This window comes from Leucoraja erinacea, chromosome 7 (genome assembly GCF_028641065.1).
Source record: "Leucoraja erinacea ecotype New England chromosome 7, Leri_hhj_1, whole genome shotgun sequence".
NCBI lineage: Eukaryota > Metazoa > Chordata > Chondrichthyes > Rajiformes > Rajidae > Leucoraja > Leucoraja erinaceus.
In genome coordinates, this window is record NC_073383.1 from 73,536,895 (window position 1) to 73,556,080 (window position 19,186).

General features: G+C 44.9%; 1 protein-coding gene across 1 annotated transcript in view; it reads left to right on the top strand.

The window, feature by feature from the left end:
* LOC129699107 (contactin-associated protein-like 5) overlaps positions 1-19,186 on the top strand; it is a 1,038,064-nt gene that overhangs the window by 525,560 nt on the left and 493,318 nt on the right. Inside the window, exons 5-6 of the mRNA XM_055638766.1 lie at positions 686-889; positions 2,480-2,664. Of these exons, the coding sequence (XP_055494741.1) occupies positions 686-889; positions 2,480-2,664 (389 nt within the window). The remainder of the gene's footprint in view (positions 1-685; positions 890-2,479; positions 2,665-19,186) is intronic.

A 19,186-nucleotide genomic window follows, 5' to 3' on the forward strand; every position in this document is an offset into this window, starting at 1 on the left:
GGTCCTCCCTTTATACTAGGGCACAAAGGACATGGATAGGTTGCGTTTCAGGTCGAGACGCTTCTTCCCAACCTGAAATGCCACCTATCCATGCTCTCCAGAGATGTTGCCTGACCCGCTGAGTTACTCCAGCACTTTGTGTCATTTTGTTTTGCAAACTTGAATCTGCAGTTCCTTGCGTCTACCAGAAGTGATGGTTTAATTTGTAGATCATCATAAAAGGAAAGGTGAAGATTGCAATGAGAGAGGTTGGGCAGTGGTGGGGGGAAGGGGTGGTGGGAGTGGAGGTGAAACCTTAATGTCCAGCTTTGGATATTAAAGGGCGGCCATGGTCGGTCAGCGGTAGAGTTGAAGCCTCAGAGCGCTTGCAGCACTGGAGACCCGGGTTCGATCCTGACTACGGGCACTGTCTCTATGGAGTTTGTACGTTCTCCCCGTGACCTGCGTGGGTTTTCTCCAAGATCTTCGGTTTCCTCCCACACTCCAAAGACATACAGGTTTGTAGGTTAATTGGCTTGGTGTATGTGTAAATTGTCCCCGGTGTGTGTAGGATAGTGTTGATGTGCGGGGATCGCTGGTCGGTGGGAACTCGGTGGGCCGAAGGGCCTGTTTCCGCATTCTATATCAAAAACTAAAAGTAAAAACTAAAACACATTGATCGTGTGCTCCCGTTTATATTTTGCAGAGTCGGACGTGGCGGACTTTGACGGCAGAAGCTCCCTGCTCTACAGATTCAACCAGAAGAGTGTGAGTACCGTCAAAGACATGATCTCCCTCAAGTTCAAAACGTTTCAGAGTGATGGCGTGATGCTGCATGGAGAGGGACAAAGGGGAGACTACATCACACTTGAGCTGAAGGAAAGCAAGCTGTCTTTGGAGATCAATTTAGGTAAGGAAGCTTGTGGCATTCCTCCCACCCCTTCCACTCTAGTTGGGGTACACAGCCAAGTGGTTACTTAAAGAAACATTGTACATCAGTCACTGAAAGTAAGCATGCAGGTCCAGCTGGCAGTGAAGAAAGCAAATGGCATGTTAGCCTTCATAACGAGAGGATTTGAGTATAGGGGCAAGGAGGTCCTACTGCAGTTGTACAGAGCCCTGGCGAGACCGCACCTGGAGTATCGTATGCAGTTTTTGTCTCCTAATTTGAGGAAGGACATTCTTGCTATTGGGGGACTGCAGTGCAGGTTAATTCCCGGATTGGCGGGACTGGCATATGTTAAGAGAATGGATCGACTGGGCTTATATTCAATGGAATTTAGAAGGACGAGAGGGGATCTTGTAGACACATATAAAATTCTTAAAGGAATTAGACAGGCTAGATGCAGGAAACATGTTCCCCATGTTGGGTGAGTTCAGATCCAGGGGGTCACAATTTAAGAATAAGGGGTAGGCTGTTAAAGACTGAAATGAGGAAGAACTTTTTCAGCCAGAGAGTTGTGAATCTGTGGAAATTGCTGCCACAGAAGGCAGTAGAGGCCAATTCACTGGATATTTTTAAGAAAGAGTTCGATATAGCTCTTAGATGTAATGGAATCATAGAAACATAGAAACATAGAAATTAGGTGCAGGAGTAGGCCATTCGGCCCTTCGAGCCTGCACCGCCATTCAATATGATCATGGCTGATCATCCAACTCAGTTTCCCGTACCTGCCTTCTCTCCATACCTTCTGATCCCCTTGGCCACAAGGGCCACATCTAACTCCCTCTTAAATATAGCCAATGAACTAGCCTCAACTACCCTCTGTGGCAGAGAGTTCCAGAGATTCACCACTCTCTGTGTGAAAAAAGTTCTCCTCATCTCGGTTTTAAAGGATTTCCCCCTTATCCTTAAGCTGTGACCCCTTGTCCTGGACTTCCCCAACATCGGGAACAATCTTCCTGCATCTAGCCTGTCCAACCCCTTAATCAAGGGATATGGGGAGAAAGCTGGAACATGGTACTGATTTAGGATGATCAGCCATGATCATATTGAATGGTGGTGCTGGCTCGAAGTGCTGAATGGCCTATTCCTACGCCTATTTTCTATCTTTCTATGTTTCTATGGAGGGAAAGACAATAGGAATGGTCTGGAGGACAATTTGCAAATCTATGGAAATGTTACCTGCAAAATCTTATGGGGGAGGGGTTTGATAGGCGAGGATGGTATTCACTGGAATATGGAAGAGTTAGATGAGATAAGATCCCCCTAAAAAAATTCTGTGTTCATCCTCAATTTAAAAAAAACAGCTTTGGACATATAAATTTCCGAATGGCCTGTTGAAATCCAAAGAAAGTATTGTATGCACAAAAAAAAAATATTGCCTTGGTCTGGTTCATGGAGTCATAGAGTGAGTAAGTGTGGAAACAGGCCCTTCGGCCCTACTTGCCCACCCCGGCCAACATACCCCAGCTACACTAGTCACTATGGAAGACGTGCTTGTTCAATTTGTGTATGCAATCACCGGAAGCGTTTTCTGATTTTTCTCACGCCCTCAAGGTGATACGAAGCTACGAGCCGTCAATGGTCACACCTCGGTCACCCTGGGGAGCTTGTTGGACGACCAGCACTGGCACTCCATCACCATCGAACGGTACAACAAGCAGGTGAATTTCACCGTGGATAAGCACACGCAGCACTTCCGGACCAAGGGAGAGTTCGACTACCTGGACATTGATTACGAGGTACTGAATAATATACTATGCTGATGGATACAAAGATTTAGATTGCGGTGTGCGAGGGGCGGATTGTGAAATGGGAGGCATTTTTGTCGACCCTGATGATGTCCCTGTACTGAAAGCAACCCGCTTGACTGTTAGCGGGCGGCACGGTGGCGCAGCGGTAGAGTTGCTGCCTCACAGCGTCAGAGATCCGGGTTCCATCCTGACCAAGGGTGCTCTCTGTATGGAGTTTGTACTCTCTCCCCGTGGCCCACATGGGTTTTCTCTGAGTGACAATAGACAATAGACAATAGGTGCAGGAGTAGGTCCATTTGGCCCTTCGATCCAGCACCTCCATTCAATGTGATCATGGCTAATCATCCACAATCAGTACCCCGTTCCTGCCTTCTCCCCATATCCCCTGATTCCGCTATCTTTAAGATCCCTATCTAGCTCTCTCTTGAAAGCATCCAGAGAACCTGCCTCCACCGCCCTCTGAGGTTTCATCGTCTCCGTTCTAAATGGCTTACTCCTTATTCTTAAACGGTGGCCCCTGGTTCTGGACTCCCCCAACATCGGGAACATGTTTCCTGCCTCTAGCGTGTCCAAGCCCTTAACAATCTTTGTTAAGATTGCGCTCCTGTTTCCACCCACATTCCAAAAATGGGCAGGTTTGTCCATTAATTGGCTTCTGTAAATTGGCCCCATGTGTGTGTGATAGAACTAGCGTATGGGGTGATCACTGGTCAGCACGGACTCGGACGGGCCGGAGGACCTGTTTTCACATTGTATCTCTAAACCTAACCAAACCAAAACTAAACCAGGGATAGTTGTAAAATATTAGATGCAATATGCTCCCCTGGAATGGTGGAGGTCAGACTTCCTGGTCCACGATCCCAAGGATGTACGTTGAAGTGTTGTTTGCTGGAGGGGAATGATGGGGACTGGGAATGGGAATTGCCGGGACTCTGGGAGGAATATTGTTACTTCCCAAAGGCAGATCCGTAAAACCATGTAGGAAGGAACTGCAGATGCTGGTTTACCATGAAGATAGACACAAAATGCTGGAGTAACTCAGCGGGACAGGAGGCATCTCTGGACACCCGAAATGTCGCCCATTCCTTCTATTCAGAGATGCTGCCTGTCCCGCTGAGTTACTCCAGCATCTTGTGTCTATCTTCTGTGAGCAGTCTCCAGTTTGAGGGAGTTCACATTTCTCCGATGTCTGGTTTGCCCTGGCTTGGGTAAGCAGACCTCTCTAAGTAAAACGTACAAACCAGGTTAAGTCAGGGAGATTGCCAGGCTTGTTCATACAATGGAAGTACTGGGGTAATGGAGATGTGGCTCATTGCTCCCCCTTGTTGAATCAATTAATTAATCAATTAATTAATGACCCTTATGTGGCGACTATTCGTATACCTATGTTATGCAACCGCAGAATTTAATTGTGACCTGTCACATGTAACATTAAGTAATTAATTAATCAATTGATTATTGTCACAGTCTTTGCTTGCATACCTAAGGTATGTAAATAGTCTTCACGTAAGGGGGCTGACAAAGTAGTCGTGCCTGGTCCCGCTTTGTTTTCTCATCTCTCCCCCCCCCCCACGGCAGGTAATCCTCCCCGCGCCAGATCCTCCTTTGTTCCTTCCCTCGACAGCGGCGTCCTCACTTCCACGTGTAAGTCCTCGTCTGTCAGTCGCCGCCATCATCGACCGCCGTGCCGACCTCTCCGCTATCGCTGCCAGGTCCTCTGTGGCGCCGACCCAGGCCCCAGCCGCGGGCCCCATTGACTCGCGGTGCATGGGCTCTGCCGACCCAGGTTCCTTCAGCCACGGACTCCGACCCACGGGGGCTCCGTTTTCAGCCTCTCCACGGCCCCGCGTCAGCCGCAGCCACCAGTCGGGCCATTGCTCAACATCGCATGGAACTTAGTGGAACCTTAAGCTCGCTTCCTGTAACACTGTCAACTACTTGCCAATAAGCTCTCCCCTAATCCTAAAGTCTACATAGAACAGAGAGCAGCACGGCATCAGAACAGGCCCTTTGGCCCACATATCTGTACCGAGCTTGATTCGAAGAACATCTCTTACCTGCCTGCACATAATCCACATTTACAGTGCATGCAGAAAGTATTCAGACCCCTTCACTTTTTGCACATTTTGTTATGTTACAGCCTTATTCTAACATGGATTCAATTCATTTATTTTAATCATCAATCTACACACAACATCTCATAATATAAAAAGCGAAAACAGGTGTTTGGAAATTTTTGCAAAGTAATTAAAAATAAACAACTGAAATATCACATTTACATAAAGTATTCAGACCCTTTGCTGTGACATTCAAAATTGAGGTTCGGTGCATCCTGTTTCCATGATTATCCTTGAGATGTTTCTACAACTTGATTGGAGTCCACCAGTGGTAAATTGAATTGATTGTACAGGATTTGGAAAGGCATACACCTGTCTATATAAGGTCCCGCAGTTGACAGTGCATGTCAGAGCAAAAACCAAGCCATGAAGACGAAGGAATTGTCCGTAGACCTCCGACAGGATTGTGTTGAGACACAGATCTGGGGAAATGTATAAAACAATTTCTGCGCAGCATTGCAGGTCCCAAAGAGCACAGTGGCCTCCGTCATTCTTAAATGGAAGAACTTTGAAACCACCAGGACTCGTCATAGAGCTGGCCGCCCGGCCAAACTGAGCAATCGGGGGAGAAGGGCCTTGGTCAGGGAGGTGACCAAGAACCCGATGGTCACTCTGACAGAGCTCCAGAGTTCCTCTGTTGAGATGGGAGAAACTTCCAGAAGGACAACTATAGCTGCAGCACTCCACCAATTAGGCCTTTATGGTAGAGTGGCCAGACGGAAGCCACTCCTCAGTAAAAGGCACATGACAGCCCACTTGGAGTTTGCCAAAAGGCACCTAAACAAGATTCTCTGGTCTGATAAAACCAAGATTGAACTATTTGGCCTGAATGCCAAGTGTCACGCCTGGAGGAAACCAGGCACCGCTCATCACCTGGCCAATACCATACCTACGGTGAAGCATGGTGGTGGTGGCAGCATCATGCTGTGGGGATGTTTTTCAACAGCAGGAACTGGGAGACTAGTCAGGATCAAGGGAAAGATGATCGGAGCAAAGTACAGAGAGATCCTTGACGGAAACCTGCTCCAGAGCATTCAGGACCTCAGACTGGGGCGGAGGTTCACCTTCCAACAGGACAATGAACCTAAGCACACAGCCAAAACAATGCAGGAGAGGCTTTGTGACAAGTCTATGAATGTCCTTGAGTGGCCCAGCCAGAGCCCGGACTTGAACCCAATCAAATATGCTGGAGGGACCTGAAAATAGCTGTGTATCGACACTCCCCATCCAACCTGACAGAGCTTGAGAGGATCTGCAGAGAAGAATGGGAGAAATTACCCAAATAAAGGTGTGCCAAGCTTGTAGCGTCATACCCAAGAAGACTTGAGTCTGTAATCACTGCCAAAGCTGTCTCAACAAAGTACTGAGTAAAGGGTCTGAATACTTATGTAAATGTGATATTTCAGTTATTCATTTTTTATTACTTTACAAAAATTTCACTTTTTTTTATCATGGGGTATTGTGTATAGATTGATAATTTAGAAAATGGATTTAATCAATTTTAGAATAAGGCTGTGACGTACCAAAATGTCGCAAAAGTGGTCTGAATACTTGCTGAATGCACTGAAAACTAATCTCCTCTGGCTTTTCGTTTGGACCTCAAGGGGTCCAAATGACAATTAAATTGAATCTTGAATCTTGAATCTTGAATCTTGCATGTGATCCATTCCCTTCATTCCTGCATATTCATGTGCCCATCCAAAAGCTTCTAAAACATCACCATCATATTTGCTTCTACCACCACCCCCGGCAGCGTATTCCAGGCACTCCCCCCCCCTAAGAAGTAGTGAGAAAAAATTACCCTGTACAACTCCTTCCTGCTTTGCCCTCTCACCTTCAATCTATGGGCTTTGCCTGACTCTGGACATTAGAACAGTCCACCTTAGTTAAGCTTAGATTAGAGATACATCACGGAAACAGCCCTTTGGCCCACCGATACCATGCCAAGCAGCAAACCCTGCCAATTAGCACTATCCTACACGCACTGGGGACAACTTACATTTATACAAAGCCAATCAACCTACAAACCTGTGCGTCTTTAGAGTGTGGAAGAAAACCGGAGTTCCCGGAGGAAACCCACGGGGAGAACGTTCAAACTCAGGAAACAACAACTGCAGTCAGGATCGAACGCGGGTCTCTGGCACTGTAAGGTAGCAACTCTACCGCTGCGCCACCGTGCTGCCCATCTCCACATCGCCATTCCCAATTGTCATCACACGTACCCTTTACAAAATTAGTGGAAAAAAAATTACAAGTAATGAGAACCAAGAAACATTTTTACACATTCCTCTCGTTCTCCTCATGGGATAGTCCTCGGAGTTCTGTGTTAATTATCAGAACTCCTGAGAGAGAGAAAGAGAGAGGCTAATTGTACCATTCTTTAAATTTCACGAGTTTGTACAAGTTCCATGGACAAGCATGAGCCGACCATGATGTAAGATGAATCCTTTTATAGCGGTGATATTTAATTACTGTTCACTAAGTGAAATGTTTAATTAGTAAGCCATCTGTTTTTTTTTGCCACCACAAAGTCCCAAACAAGCCAAATGTTTGGACCAACATTTTTCTCCATGAAGAGCAGACAAAGGTTTTCAACTGTATTCACCAGTTCTTCCTATTAATTCGATTTACAGCGGGGACTTAACTGGTCATTGCTTTGGGTCAGCCTTGCTTCAAGAGTCTACAGCATATTACATTGATGTAATCCCCCCCCTCGCTAAAGGCTAAAGGTTCAGAGGGAATTAGTGTGAGTGAGTGCACATGAGTGAGTGTCAATGTGATGTGTTTAACCCTTAGCAGATATGATGGTGGTGTTTAGCCCTTCATTCAGTAATTGTTAGGAGCAACAAAATGATGTCAAGTTGGGAAAAGGGGAAGTACAATGGGATCTGGGGGGTCCTTGTTCATCCTGTCAATGAAAGGAAGTAGCAATGTTACAAAATTTTGAGATTTAAAAATTCAAGTCTGTAATTTATCCCATCAGATAAAGCATAAAAAGAAGTTTAATTTGACACCTAATTCACTTTCATAGCTCAATTATTTAAAAAGTTATGGACATTTTCATACTCGGAAATTAGCATCTTGTTCCCTATTGATTTTCTATGGACATAACAAAAAAGCTGTGATCCTGGGCAGTCAAAAACCCATAACCTTCTTAAAAATTAAGAGAACTGAATGAAATTTTCAGTTATCATAGATTGAAGCATTCTGAAACAAATATAAAATAATCTTACTTGGATGACCTGAAATTAAAACATATAATTAGTTAGTTACCCAAGTGTAGCAAATTTCAAACTTCAATTACCAGATCTAAACATCTATCCATTTCTTAATAAATGATTAACATTTTTAAATAGCCCAAGTGTCCAAATAATATTCATAAATAATTCACAATAAAACATGATTTTGAAATCTCATTTACATTAATTTATAGGCCAAATGGAAGGAATTTAGTGTTCAATTGCTGCAAATTAAAGTCCATTTTAAATCGGCTTTCTAGTGGGATCCTGTGAACGCGCTGGTTTAGAACGTTCACATTGCGCTGGATTTGTGCCCTCAAATGCCCAGAAAAATACTGCGGGATATAAAGAGCCCAAAATGAGCTACTCGCTATAGTAAACTTTGTATAAAGGGTTCTTAAGAAGCCCTTTTTAATGTAAAAATAAGCTACATACCTTTAATTGTTTGCTTTATAAAACCCTGGGGCTGCGAGAGGTCGCGGGTTTAGAGAGTGATTTTTAAACTACTATAACTATTATACAAGGCCATAAAAACTAATATTACCTTTTGCGACGGGGTCTTTCAGCGATTTTTCGTTAATGATTTACTAGGCTGAACATTTTCGATTGCAACAGCCTAGTAAAAATCGTGTTTTAAACCCGCCCCCTCAAAACAGCGCCAAAATCACACACACGGGCTGGGGCAGATTTTCAATGACGCTTCAGGTAGGCTTTGTAACATACCTAAAGGTACAGTGGGCAGTGAAGAAAGCGAATGGTATGTTGGCCTTCATAACAAGAGGAGTTAAGTATAGGAGCAAATAGGTCCTTCTGCAGTTGTACAGGGCCTTAGTGAGACCACACCTGGAGTATTGTGTGCAGTTTTCATCTCCAAATTTGAGGAAGGACATTCTTGCTATTGAGGGAGTGCAGCGTAGGTTCACGAGGTTAATTCCCAGGATGGCAGGACTGTGATATGCTGAGAGAATGGAGCAGCTAGGCTTGTATACTCTGGAGTTTAGGATGAGAGGGAATCTTATTGAAACATATAAGATTATCAAGGGTTTGGACACGCTAGCGGCAGGAAACATGTTCCTGATGTTTGGGGAGTCCAGAAGCAGGGGCTACGGTTTAAGAATAAGGAGTAGGCCATTTAGAACAGAGACGAGGAAAAACTTTTTCACATAGAGGGTTGTGAATCTGTGGAAATCTCTGCTTCAGAAGGCAGTGGAGGCCAATTCTCTGGATGCTTTCATGAGAGAATTAGATAGAGCTCTTAGGGTTAGCGGAATTAAGGGATATGGAGAGAAGACCCAAAATGTCACCAATCCTTTTCATCTAGAGATGTTCGGTGGGCGGCATGTTGGAGCAGCCGTGGAGTTGCTGCTCCACCGTGCCGCCAGAGACCCTGGTTCGATCCTGACCACGGGTGCTGTTTGTGCAGAGTTTAAACGTTCTCCCCTTGACCTGCGTGGGTTTTTCCCCGGGAGCTCCGGTTTCCTCCCACTCTCCAAAGATGTACAGGTTTGTGGGTGAATTGGCTTGGTAAAACTGTAAATTGCCCCGAGTGTGTGTGCGGGGTAGTGTTAGTGCACGGGGTGATTGCTGGTCTGCTGGTCGAAGGACTTCTTTCCGCGCTGAATCCTTAAACTAAAGATGCTGCCTGATCTGTTAAATCACTCCAGCACTTTGTGCCTATCTTTGTGCATCTGAAGTTTCTTCGTCCCCATAATCATTACTTGGGAGCAGCTTCAGTAGCAGACTTAATTCCTGCTTACAGTGCAAATGTTCTGTGCTGAAAACGTACATCTCTTTATTCAACATTATTTACATTAATCAGCTTGCTGTAAAACCAGTCTACGCAGCATAGAGAAGGGTAGTTGCTGCTTCTTAAAGAGGGATTCCTTGCTTTGGATGGATTGCTGCTTTTTGAAATAGTCCCAAGGTGATGTTCTGAAATTGGGACTATTTTGAGACTAAGCAGGCACAAACAGACTCATTTTCTAACCCACAGCACACTTAAATTGGCACAGAGGCGCTGCTGTATTGAAGGATCAGCAGCAATTATATATTGCGGGAAACTGTGTGTCCTTGAATGGTAGAAGTGACTAAATGGATATTTGTAGGAATCTGTTTTTTTTTTTCTAAATTTATGGAACGAACTGAAGTTATTACCCGAGTGGCCAGATTATGTCTCTGAATCTGTAGTTTTGGCCATCAGATTCTAGCCCAGGAAGCTGATCGCTATCCTTTTAGTTTAGAGATACAGCTTAAGAACAGGTCCTTTGGCCCACCCAGTCTGCACTGAAGCCCCTCTCCTCTAACAGTAGTCTGAAGAAAGGTCTCGACCCGAAACCTCACCCATTCCTTCTCTCCAGAGATGCTGCCTGTCCTGTTGAGCTATTCCGGCATTTTGTGTCTATCTTCTGACCAACAATCACCCATACACAAGTTTAGAGATACGGCGCGGAAACAGGCCCTTCAGCCCACCAAGTCCGCACCGACCAGCGATCCCCACACATTAACACTATCCTACACACACACGCACATTCGGGACAATTTTTTTACATTTACCAAGCCAATTTTCCTATATACCTGTACATCTTTAGAGTGTGGGAAAACCCACACAGGTCGCAAGGAAAAGGTACAAACTCAGTAGTCGGGATCAAACTTGGGTCTCCGGCGCTGCAAGCGCTGTAAGGCAGCAACTCTACCGCTGTGCCACCGTGCTGCCCTAGTTCTATATTAGACACTAGTGGCAATTTATCACATGTATCACCATTCCTTTTCGAGTTTGTGACAAATAGATGTCTTGCTTCAGTTAATCTGCAGCTAGTAAGAATTTCATTGTCCCATCTGGGACATATGACAATAAAACACTCTTGACTCTTGGTCAGATCACTGTAGTAGTGAAAAGTGAAGACCTTTCTCCCTGTGACCACTTGGGGTTTCCCCGATTGCTCCGATTCCCTCCCACTTTCCAAAGACATGCAGGTTTGTAACTTGCCCCTTGTGTGTAGGACAGAACTAGTGTGAACCGGTGATCGATAGTCGGCGTGGACTCGAGGGACCATAGGGCTTGTTTCCACAGTGGTTTTATAAACCAAACTAAATGAAGCTAAACATAGTGGGTCAGGCATCATCCATTTCCCCACAGGTGCTGCCTGACCCACTAAGTTACTCCACTTTGTGGTTTATTTAAGCTTCCAGCTTTTGCAGTTCCTTGTGTATCTACTTAGCCCTTGACAAGTACTGTCTTGCCCTCACCTCCCCTTCTCCTGCTTTCTCCCCCCAATTCTACTGCTATCAAACTGAAGAAGGGTCCAGAACCTGAAATGTCGCCTGTCCGTTTCCTCCACGGGTGTTGCCTGAGCTGTAGAGTTCCTCCAGCACTTTGTATTTCGACCAAGCAAGTAACCGAGTTAGGGAAAGGAATTTAAAATCGCTAAACTTGCTATTGTGCTCTCCGATAGTTAATGTGTCCTACAATGCCCAAGTGTGAGATCTCACACCTGATAACCTTGTTGTCTGTTGCATCTGGTGGTCAAGGATGGTTTTCGCTCCTCGTAGAGTCACAATTTGGACACGGACCCTTCGGCCCAACTTGCACACACTGACCAACATGTCCCATCTACACTAGCCGCAATTACCTGCTTTTGGCCCATATCCCTCAAAACCTGTCCTATCCATGTACCTATCCAATTGTTTCTTAAACGTCGCAATAGTCCCTGCCTCAAGTACCTCCTCTGGCAGCTCATTCCATACACCCACCACCGTTTGTGTGAAAAAGTTACCACTCAGATTCCTATTAAATCTTTTCCCCTTCATCTTAAACCTATGCACTCTGGTTCTCAATACCCCTACTCTAGGCAAGAGACTCTGTGCATCAACCCGATCTGTTTTTTACACTCCTGCTAGCAGTAGTCATTCCCAGCTTATTATTAAAGCTTTATTCAATTAAAACTGAGCAGTTCCTTTAACATAGCATCAAGGTTTGCATAACTGTGCTCCTGTGAAGAATGGTAGAACAACTTATAACGTCACGTGATAGGAGCAGAATTAGGCCATTCGGCCCATCAAATCTGCTCTGCCATTCTATCATGGCTGATCTCTCTCTCTCTCCTAACCCCATTCTCCTGCCATCTCCCCGTAATCCCTGACACCCGTACTAATCAAGAATCTATCTATCTCTGCCTTAAAAATGTCCAATTGAAAGAACGAGGGTCTAAGAACTAAGCACTGCCCGATCTATTCATAAGTGATAGGAGCAGAATTAGGCCATTTGGCCCATCAAGTCCAGCCTGCCATTCAATCATGGCTGACTTATCCCCCTTCTAACCCCATTCCCCTGACTTCTCCCCTTAACCTCTGACACCCGTCACGAACCAAGAATCTGCAGTGCATTCAGAAAGTATTCAGACCCCTTCACTTTTTTACACATTTTGGAACGTTACAGCCTTATTCGAAAAAGGATTTAAAATAAAAATATTGTCATCGATTTACTCACAAAACCCCATAATAAAAAAGCGAAAACAGGTTAGAAATGTTTGCAGCCCACCAAAGGCCAGAGTAGGGGAATCGAGGACCAGAGGACATAGGTTCAAGGTGAAAGGGAAATGATTTAATAGGAATCTGAGGGGTAACTATTTCACACAAAGGGCGGTGGGTGTATGGAAGAAGCTGTCAGATGAGGTAGTTGAGGCTGGAACCATCCCAACTTTTAAGAAACAGTTAGACAGGTACATGGATAGGACAGGTTTGGAGGGATATGGACCAAGCACAGGCAGGTGGGACTAGTGTAGCTGGGACATGTTGGCCGGTGTGGGCAAGTTGGGCTGAAGGGCCTGTTTCCACACTATATCACTATAACTATTACTCTACAAGGGTTGTTGATTTTGAAAAATAAATAAAGGATTAAATAGCATGTAGGTTTACATGTATTAATGTTATTGCCCTTTGTATATTAATGTTTTGAAAACATATTGTTATTGATGATAAGAAATTAGAAAGTGCGCACAATTTCAAGGGTCAAAATCTGTACAAAACGTTGACCATTCTGGGTGGAATTTCAGAGAAGTGCCGTAACTGGGGCAGTGCTGCTGTCCTTGTACACAAGTGGTGGCGCTACATTAGAGTCGCTGCCTTACAGCGCTTGCAGCGCCAGAGATTCAGGTGCGAGCCTGACTGCAGGCACTGTCTGTATGGAGTTGGTACGTTCTCCCTGTGTGCGTGGGTTTTCTCCGAGATCTTCAGTTTCTTCCCACCCTCCAAAGACGTACAGGCTCGCCGGTTAATTGGCTTGTGTTTGTAAACTTGTCACAAGTGTCAATTGTCCCTAGTGTGTGTAGGATTGTGTTAATGCGCGGGGATCGCTGGCCAGTACGGACTCGGACTGTTTCTGCCCTGTATTTCTGAACTCAACTGAACTCAAGTGAATAAAGTGTGTCTGGAAAATGAATGCAAGTTGTCAAGAGTCCAGTTGTTCGGCGACGACACCACTAGTGGGAGAGAATAGGATTAAGTTGGAACCTATTACCTCACCATAACAGGTCGCCGACATAACTCCAGGAATCGTGCGTGCCACCTGTGTTTCTGCGCCTTTCATTATCAAAATCTCCATCGTAGGATTAAAAAGCATTTTTATTTCCTTCCTATTGTCATCGCTGCCTCATGCATAATTCAAGGTTGTTTCCCTTCTAAAGCACGATTCATGCTGTTGGAAAAGCGCTGAGGATTATAATAAATAGTGGCTTTATCAGAACCCTCTGTCTCGGAGTAACGCAAACACTGGCCAGACAGTATTTAATGTACAACGATTGACGATAAGCTTTCCTTTACTTGACTCGCTTTTACAAATGATAACTGGAGTGGAATTAAATGCAAAATAAATATATATATATATATGTATGTATAAAGCATTCGGTGGAACGTTGAAGAAACCACTTCATTTGCAAGAAGTAGGAGATTAAATATTAATCAGTTCTGTGCTGTGATTATATGTTAAGGTCTCATGCTTTAAACATCACAGTCTGGGCTCAAACGTCCCAGTGGTATTTTAGGTTGTTTCTTACAGATTGAGTATTTCTGTTTAATGCAGCAATTCCTGCCCTTTTTATTATTTTACTGAGGTAGTTCAAAATGTGTGCACTCGGACATAAACTTGCAACCTATTCTGGTCTTTGCCAAAGCAAAGCTCACTCCATCCCTCCCCCACCCTAGTTCACTGATTAGTTTCACTCTCCTCCTGATTCATTTTACTGTTTGCATGCCTCGTTGTCACCTTCCCCTCAGCCAACAATGAACCATTCGATATTTCACTGATCGACGTCTGCTTTGATCGGTCATTTTCACACCTCACTCTTCCATATCTCTATGTCTCCCTCTCTCCCAACTTTCAGTCATAATGTAGTTTAGTTTAGTTTAGAGATACAGCGCGGAAACAGGCCCTCAGGCCCACCGAGTCTGCATCGACCAGCGATTCCCGCGCATAAACATTATCCTGCACACACCAAGGACAAACTTCAATTCATGCCAAGCCAATTAGCCCAGACACCTGTACATCTTTGGAGTGTGGGAGGAAACTGAAGATTTCAGAGAAAAGCCTCGCAGTCACGGGGAGAACGTACAAGCTCCGTACGGACGACACCCGTAGTCGGGATCGAACCCGTGTCTGTGACGCTGCAAGTACTGTAAGGCATCAACTCTACCGCTGCGCCACCCTGAACCCGAGGGTCAAGATCCGAAACGTCACCCATTCCCGCTCCCCAGTGATGCTGCCTGTCCCGTTGTGTTACTCCAGCTTTTTCTGTCTATCTTCAGAAAACTTCCGCTTGTGTCAATGAAAATGGTCTTCTGCAACTCAGTACACGAGTGCCTGATTATAGCCTTGAAATAATGATCCTATCTTTTCCTGTATGGGACCAGAAATGTAGGTCATGGAGACATTGGAAATAGGTTTGTGGCCGATTTCTTATGCATCATTTTTGCTAGATGTTAGAAAGAGTGTTCTCACTTGATCCTGGCGTGTTCAAATCCCTAGACCACCACCTCCGGCAGCAGCCACATCTCCGAGTCCCAACCTTTTCTCATGAGTACCCAGTTCTATGTTTAAATTTGTCTGAGGTTCAGGGTGAATTATAATCCAATTTCCCCACTCACTGTGCTGGGGGCTGGATGTTGTGGATCCCAGGCCCGTTTACAGGATTGAATGCCGGTTTCACTTGCTTCAAAGCAGGTGGTGATCCTAAATACTGAAGAAGTATTCAGACCAGTCTGAAGAAGGGTCTCGACCCGAAACCTCACCCATTCCTTCTCTCCAGAGATGATGCCTGTCCCGCCGAGTTACTCCAGCATGTTGTGTCTATCTTTGGATTAGAGAACACGAACTATCAGGAGAAGTTGGACAAACCCAGATTGTTTTCTCTGGAGCATCGGAGGTTGAGGAGTGACCAGATGGAAGGATATAATATTATCAGAGACAAGGTAGACAGTCAGAACTTTTTTTTTCCCAGAATGGAAATATCAAATACTAGAGGGTGTAGCTTTAAGGTGAGAGAGGCAAAGTTGAAAGAGATGTGTGGAGCAAGTGTTTTACACAGTGAGTGGTGGGTACCTGCAACATGTGGTGGTGGAAGCAGTCTTGTTAAAGGCATTTAAGAGGCTTTTAGATAGGTGCATGGATATGCAGGGAATGGAGGGATATGGGACGTGTGCAAGCTTATTTAACTTGGCATCATGTTCAGCATGGACATTGTGGGCTGAAGGGCCTGTACCTTTCTGTACTGTATGTCCCCAACGCAAGTCGTTGCACTAGCTTCAAAATTGTCTTGTTGTAGGAAGGAACTGCAGATGTTGGTTTAAACCGAAGATAGACACAAAATGCTGGAGAAACTCAACAGGACAGGCAGCATCTCTGGAGAGAAGGAATGGGTGACGTTTCGGGTCGAGACCCTTCTCTTCAAGCTTCCGGCGACAATCAGTGGAATCTCATTGAAACATATAAGATTATTAAAGGTTTGGACAAGCTAGAGGCAGGAAACATGTTCCCGATGTTGGCGGAGTCCAGAACCAAGGGGCCACATTTTAAGAATAAGGAGTAAGCCATTTAGTACAGAGACGAGGAAACACTTTTTCTCACAGAGAGTGGCAAGTCTGTGGAATTCTCTGCCTCAGAGGGTGGTGGAGGCGGGTTCTCTGGATGCTTTCAAGAGAGAGCTAGATAGGGCTCTTAAAAATAGCGAAGTCAGGAGATATGGGGTGAAGGCAGAAACTGGGTACTGATTGGGGATGATCAGCCATGATCACATTGAATGGTGGTGCTGGCTCAGAGGGCCGAATGGCCTACTCCTTCACCTATTGTCTATTGAAATCCTCGTGTTATGAAGGCCAACATTGCATTAGCTAATTAATTAACAAATGTCCATGGTGGAACGATTTGAAGCGCTGAAGAATACTGTGCAAACATAGGCCCTTTCCTTTTTTAATTCATATTGATTGCAGGTTTAAAGAAAAATCTCTGTAACCACAGAAGTAACCTCTGGCGGTATGTCATCTGTATCTGACAAACAAACTCAGTGGGTACGATATTAACAAGGAAAGCAAAGGTATTGTGCTCTATGACTGAACCATTTTCATTGATTTATAGCTCGGATATACAGTTGAGACTACATTAAAAATACAGAATATGAGCGTCAGACTAATGAGAATCTGTTATAATTAGGCAGTCGCATGTAAATCCAATAAACCTAATCAACGGATAAATGAGAACAACAAATATTTTTGCTTCTGAATAACTGTAAAGGCTTCAATTGATCCAATTTGCATTTGTAAATTATATAGCAGGCACAACATACAATAACCGTCGTGAATGTGAATGCAATTTACATTCACAAGAGGAGGAGAATTATTCTACTTCCTGAGGAACTCAACAGGTCAAGCAGCAGACTGAAGCAGGACCTCGACCCGAAACCTCACCCGTTCCTTCTCTCCAGAGATGCTGCCTGTCCCGTCGAGTTACTCCAGCATTTTGTGCCAATCTACGGTGTCAGCCAGCATCTGCAGTTCCTTCCCACCCATAAGGTCAAGCAGCATCTGTGGAGGGAATAGGCAGGTGATGTTTATTCCCTCCTCAGATGCTGCCTGACCCGTTGAGTTTCCCCCAGTACTTTGGGTATTTTTGGTTAAGATTCCAGAATCTGCCATCTCTTGTGTCTTTATTAAATTTCTGTTGTTGTTTTACATGTTTCCACAAAATCCTCTAAGTCCACTGGTAGAATAAGCAGAACAAAGTCAGTATCGGCTCCCATGACAAGATCCCCAGAATTGGGGCTCAAGTTTAGTATAGTATAGAGATACAGCACAGAAATAGGCCTTTTGGTCCACTCAGTCTGCACCAACCAGCGATCCCCGCACATTAACACTATCTTACACTAGGGGTATTTTATTTAACACATTTATATCAAGCCAATTAACTTACAACCCTATACGTCTTTGGAGTGTGGGGGAGGGGGGGAACCGAAGATCTCGGGGAAAACCCACACAGATCACGGGAAGAACATACAAACTCCACACATGAAGCACCCGTAGCCAGAATCGAACCCTGGTCTTTGGCGCCGTAGATGCTGTATGGCAGCGAATCTACCACTGCACCACCGCCCTGCCCATATCATCCCTGTTGAACAAGTCACTTTACATGACCGACCACTTGACAGCCAAAACAGGTGCAGTTCTGGTCACCCCAATATACGAAGGATGTGGAGGCTTTGTAGACGATACAGAGAAGGTTTTCCAGAATGCTGCCTAGATTAGAGGGTTTCAGAGTAAACAACTTGATCATTTTCTCTGGAATGCCGGAGGTTGAGGGGAGACTTGCTAGAGGTATGTAAAGTTATGAGATAGGGTAGACAGTCAGAACCTTTTTCCCCATGGTGGGAATGTCCAATACTAGAGGACAAAGCTATAAGGTGAAGAGTGCAGTGGAGAGATAAGTTTTTTTGGCCTTCCATCACAGCGATGTGATGGATGTTTATGTAAATTATGTCGTGTTGTTGTGTCTTGGGTCTATTTGTTTGTAAGGTATGGCTGCAGAAACGTCATTTCGTTTGGACCTCAAGGGGTCCAAATGACAAATAAATTGAATCTTGAATCTTGAATCTTGAAAGGAGGAAGGTTTATTGAAGGTGTGCAGAGCAGTTTTTTGCATTGCCAGGGTTGGTGGTCGGCACAGATACGATACTGGCGTTTAAGAGGCTTTTAGATGGGAATATGGAAGTGCAAAGAATAAGGAGCATGGATCAACTGCAGGCAGATGAGATCAGTTTAACTTGGCATCGTGTTCAGCACAAACATTCCTGTGCTATATTCTATATTCTATAGTTCTATATTCTACTCTGAATCATGCTCAATCAATATTAAAGGGCAGAGGAAAGGGTTCAAGATGTTCGCCATAGACTCCATGTTTTTAAAAAAAAATAACACATTCACTCTATAGTGGGTGGTTTAAGAAAGAGCTGCAGATGCTGGAAAAATCGAAGGTAGACAAAAAACGCTGGAGAAACACAGCGGGCGAGGCAGCATCAAGGGAGAGAAGGAATAGGCGACGTTTCAGGTCGACCCGAAATGTCGCCTATTCCTGCTCTCCATAGATGCTGCCTCACCCGCTGAGTTTCTCCTGCATTTTCTGTTTCCACTCTATAGTGGGGATCATTGATCCACATATCACAATAAGCGGGGATGGAACGTTCAAAATGGCGTTGGCAATTTCTAATCTTTTCCCGTTTAGTATAAAAACTATGGAAAGACCAAGTCCAGGCCGACCATCGATCACCCGTTCACATTAGTTCTACATTATCCCACTTTCTCACCTGCAAGGGACGATTTTACCGAAGGCAATTATCCTACAAACGCCCATGCCTTTGGGATGTGGGACAAAACCGGAGCATCCGAACGAACCTCATGTGGTCACAGGGAGAACGTGCAAACTGCCCACACAGACAGCACCCAAGGTTGAGATCGATCCAGGGTGTCTAGCGCAGTGAGGCAACAGCTCTGCCAGCTGTAACACTGCTAATAGCACGGTGGGGCAGCGGTAGAGCTACTGTCTTACAGCGCCAGCAACCCAGGTTCAATCCTGACTACGGGTGCTTGTCTGCACAGAGTTTGTACATTCTCCACGTG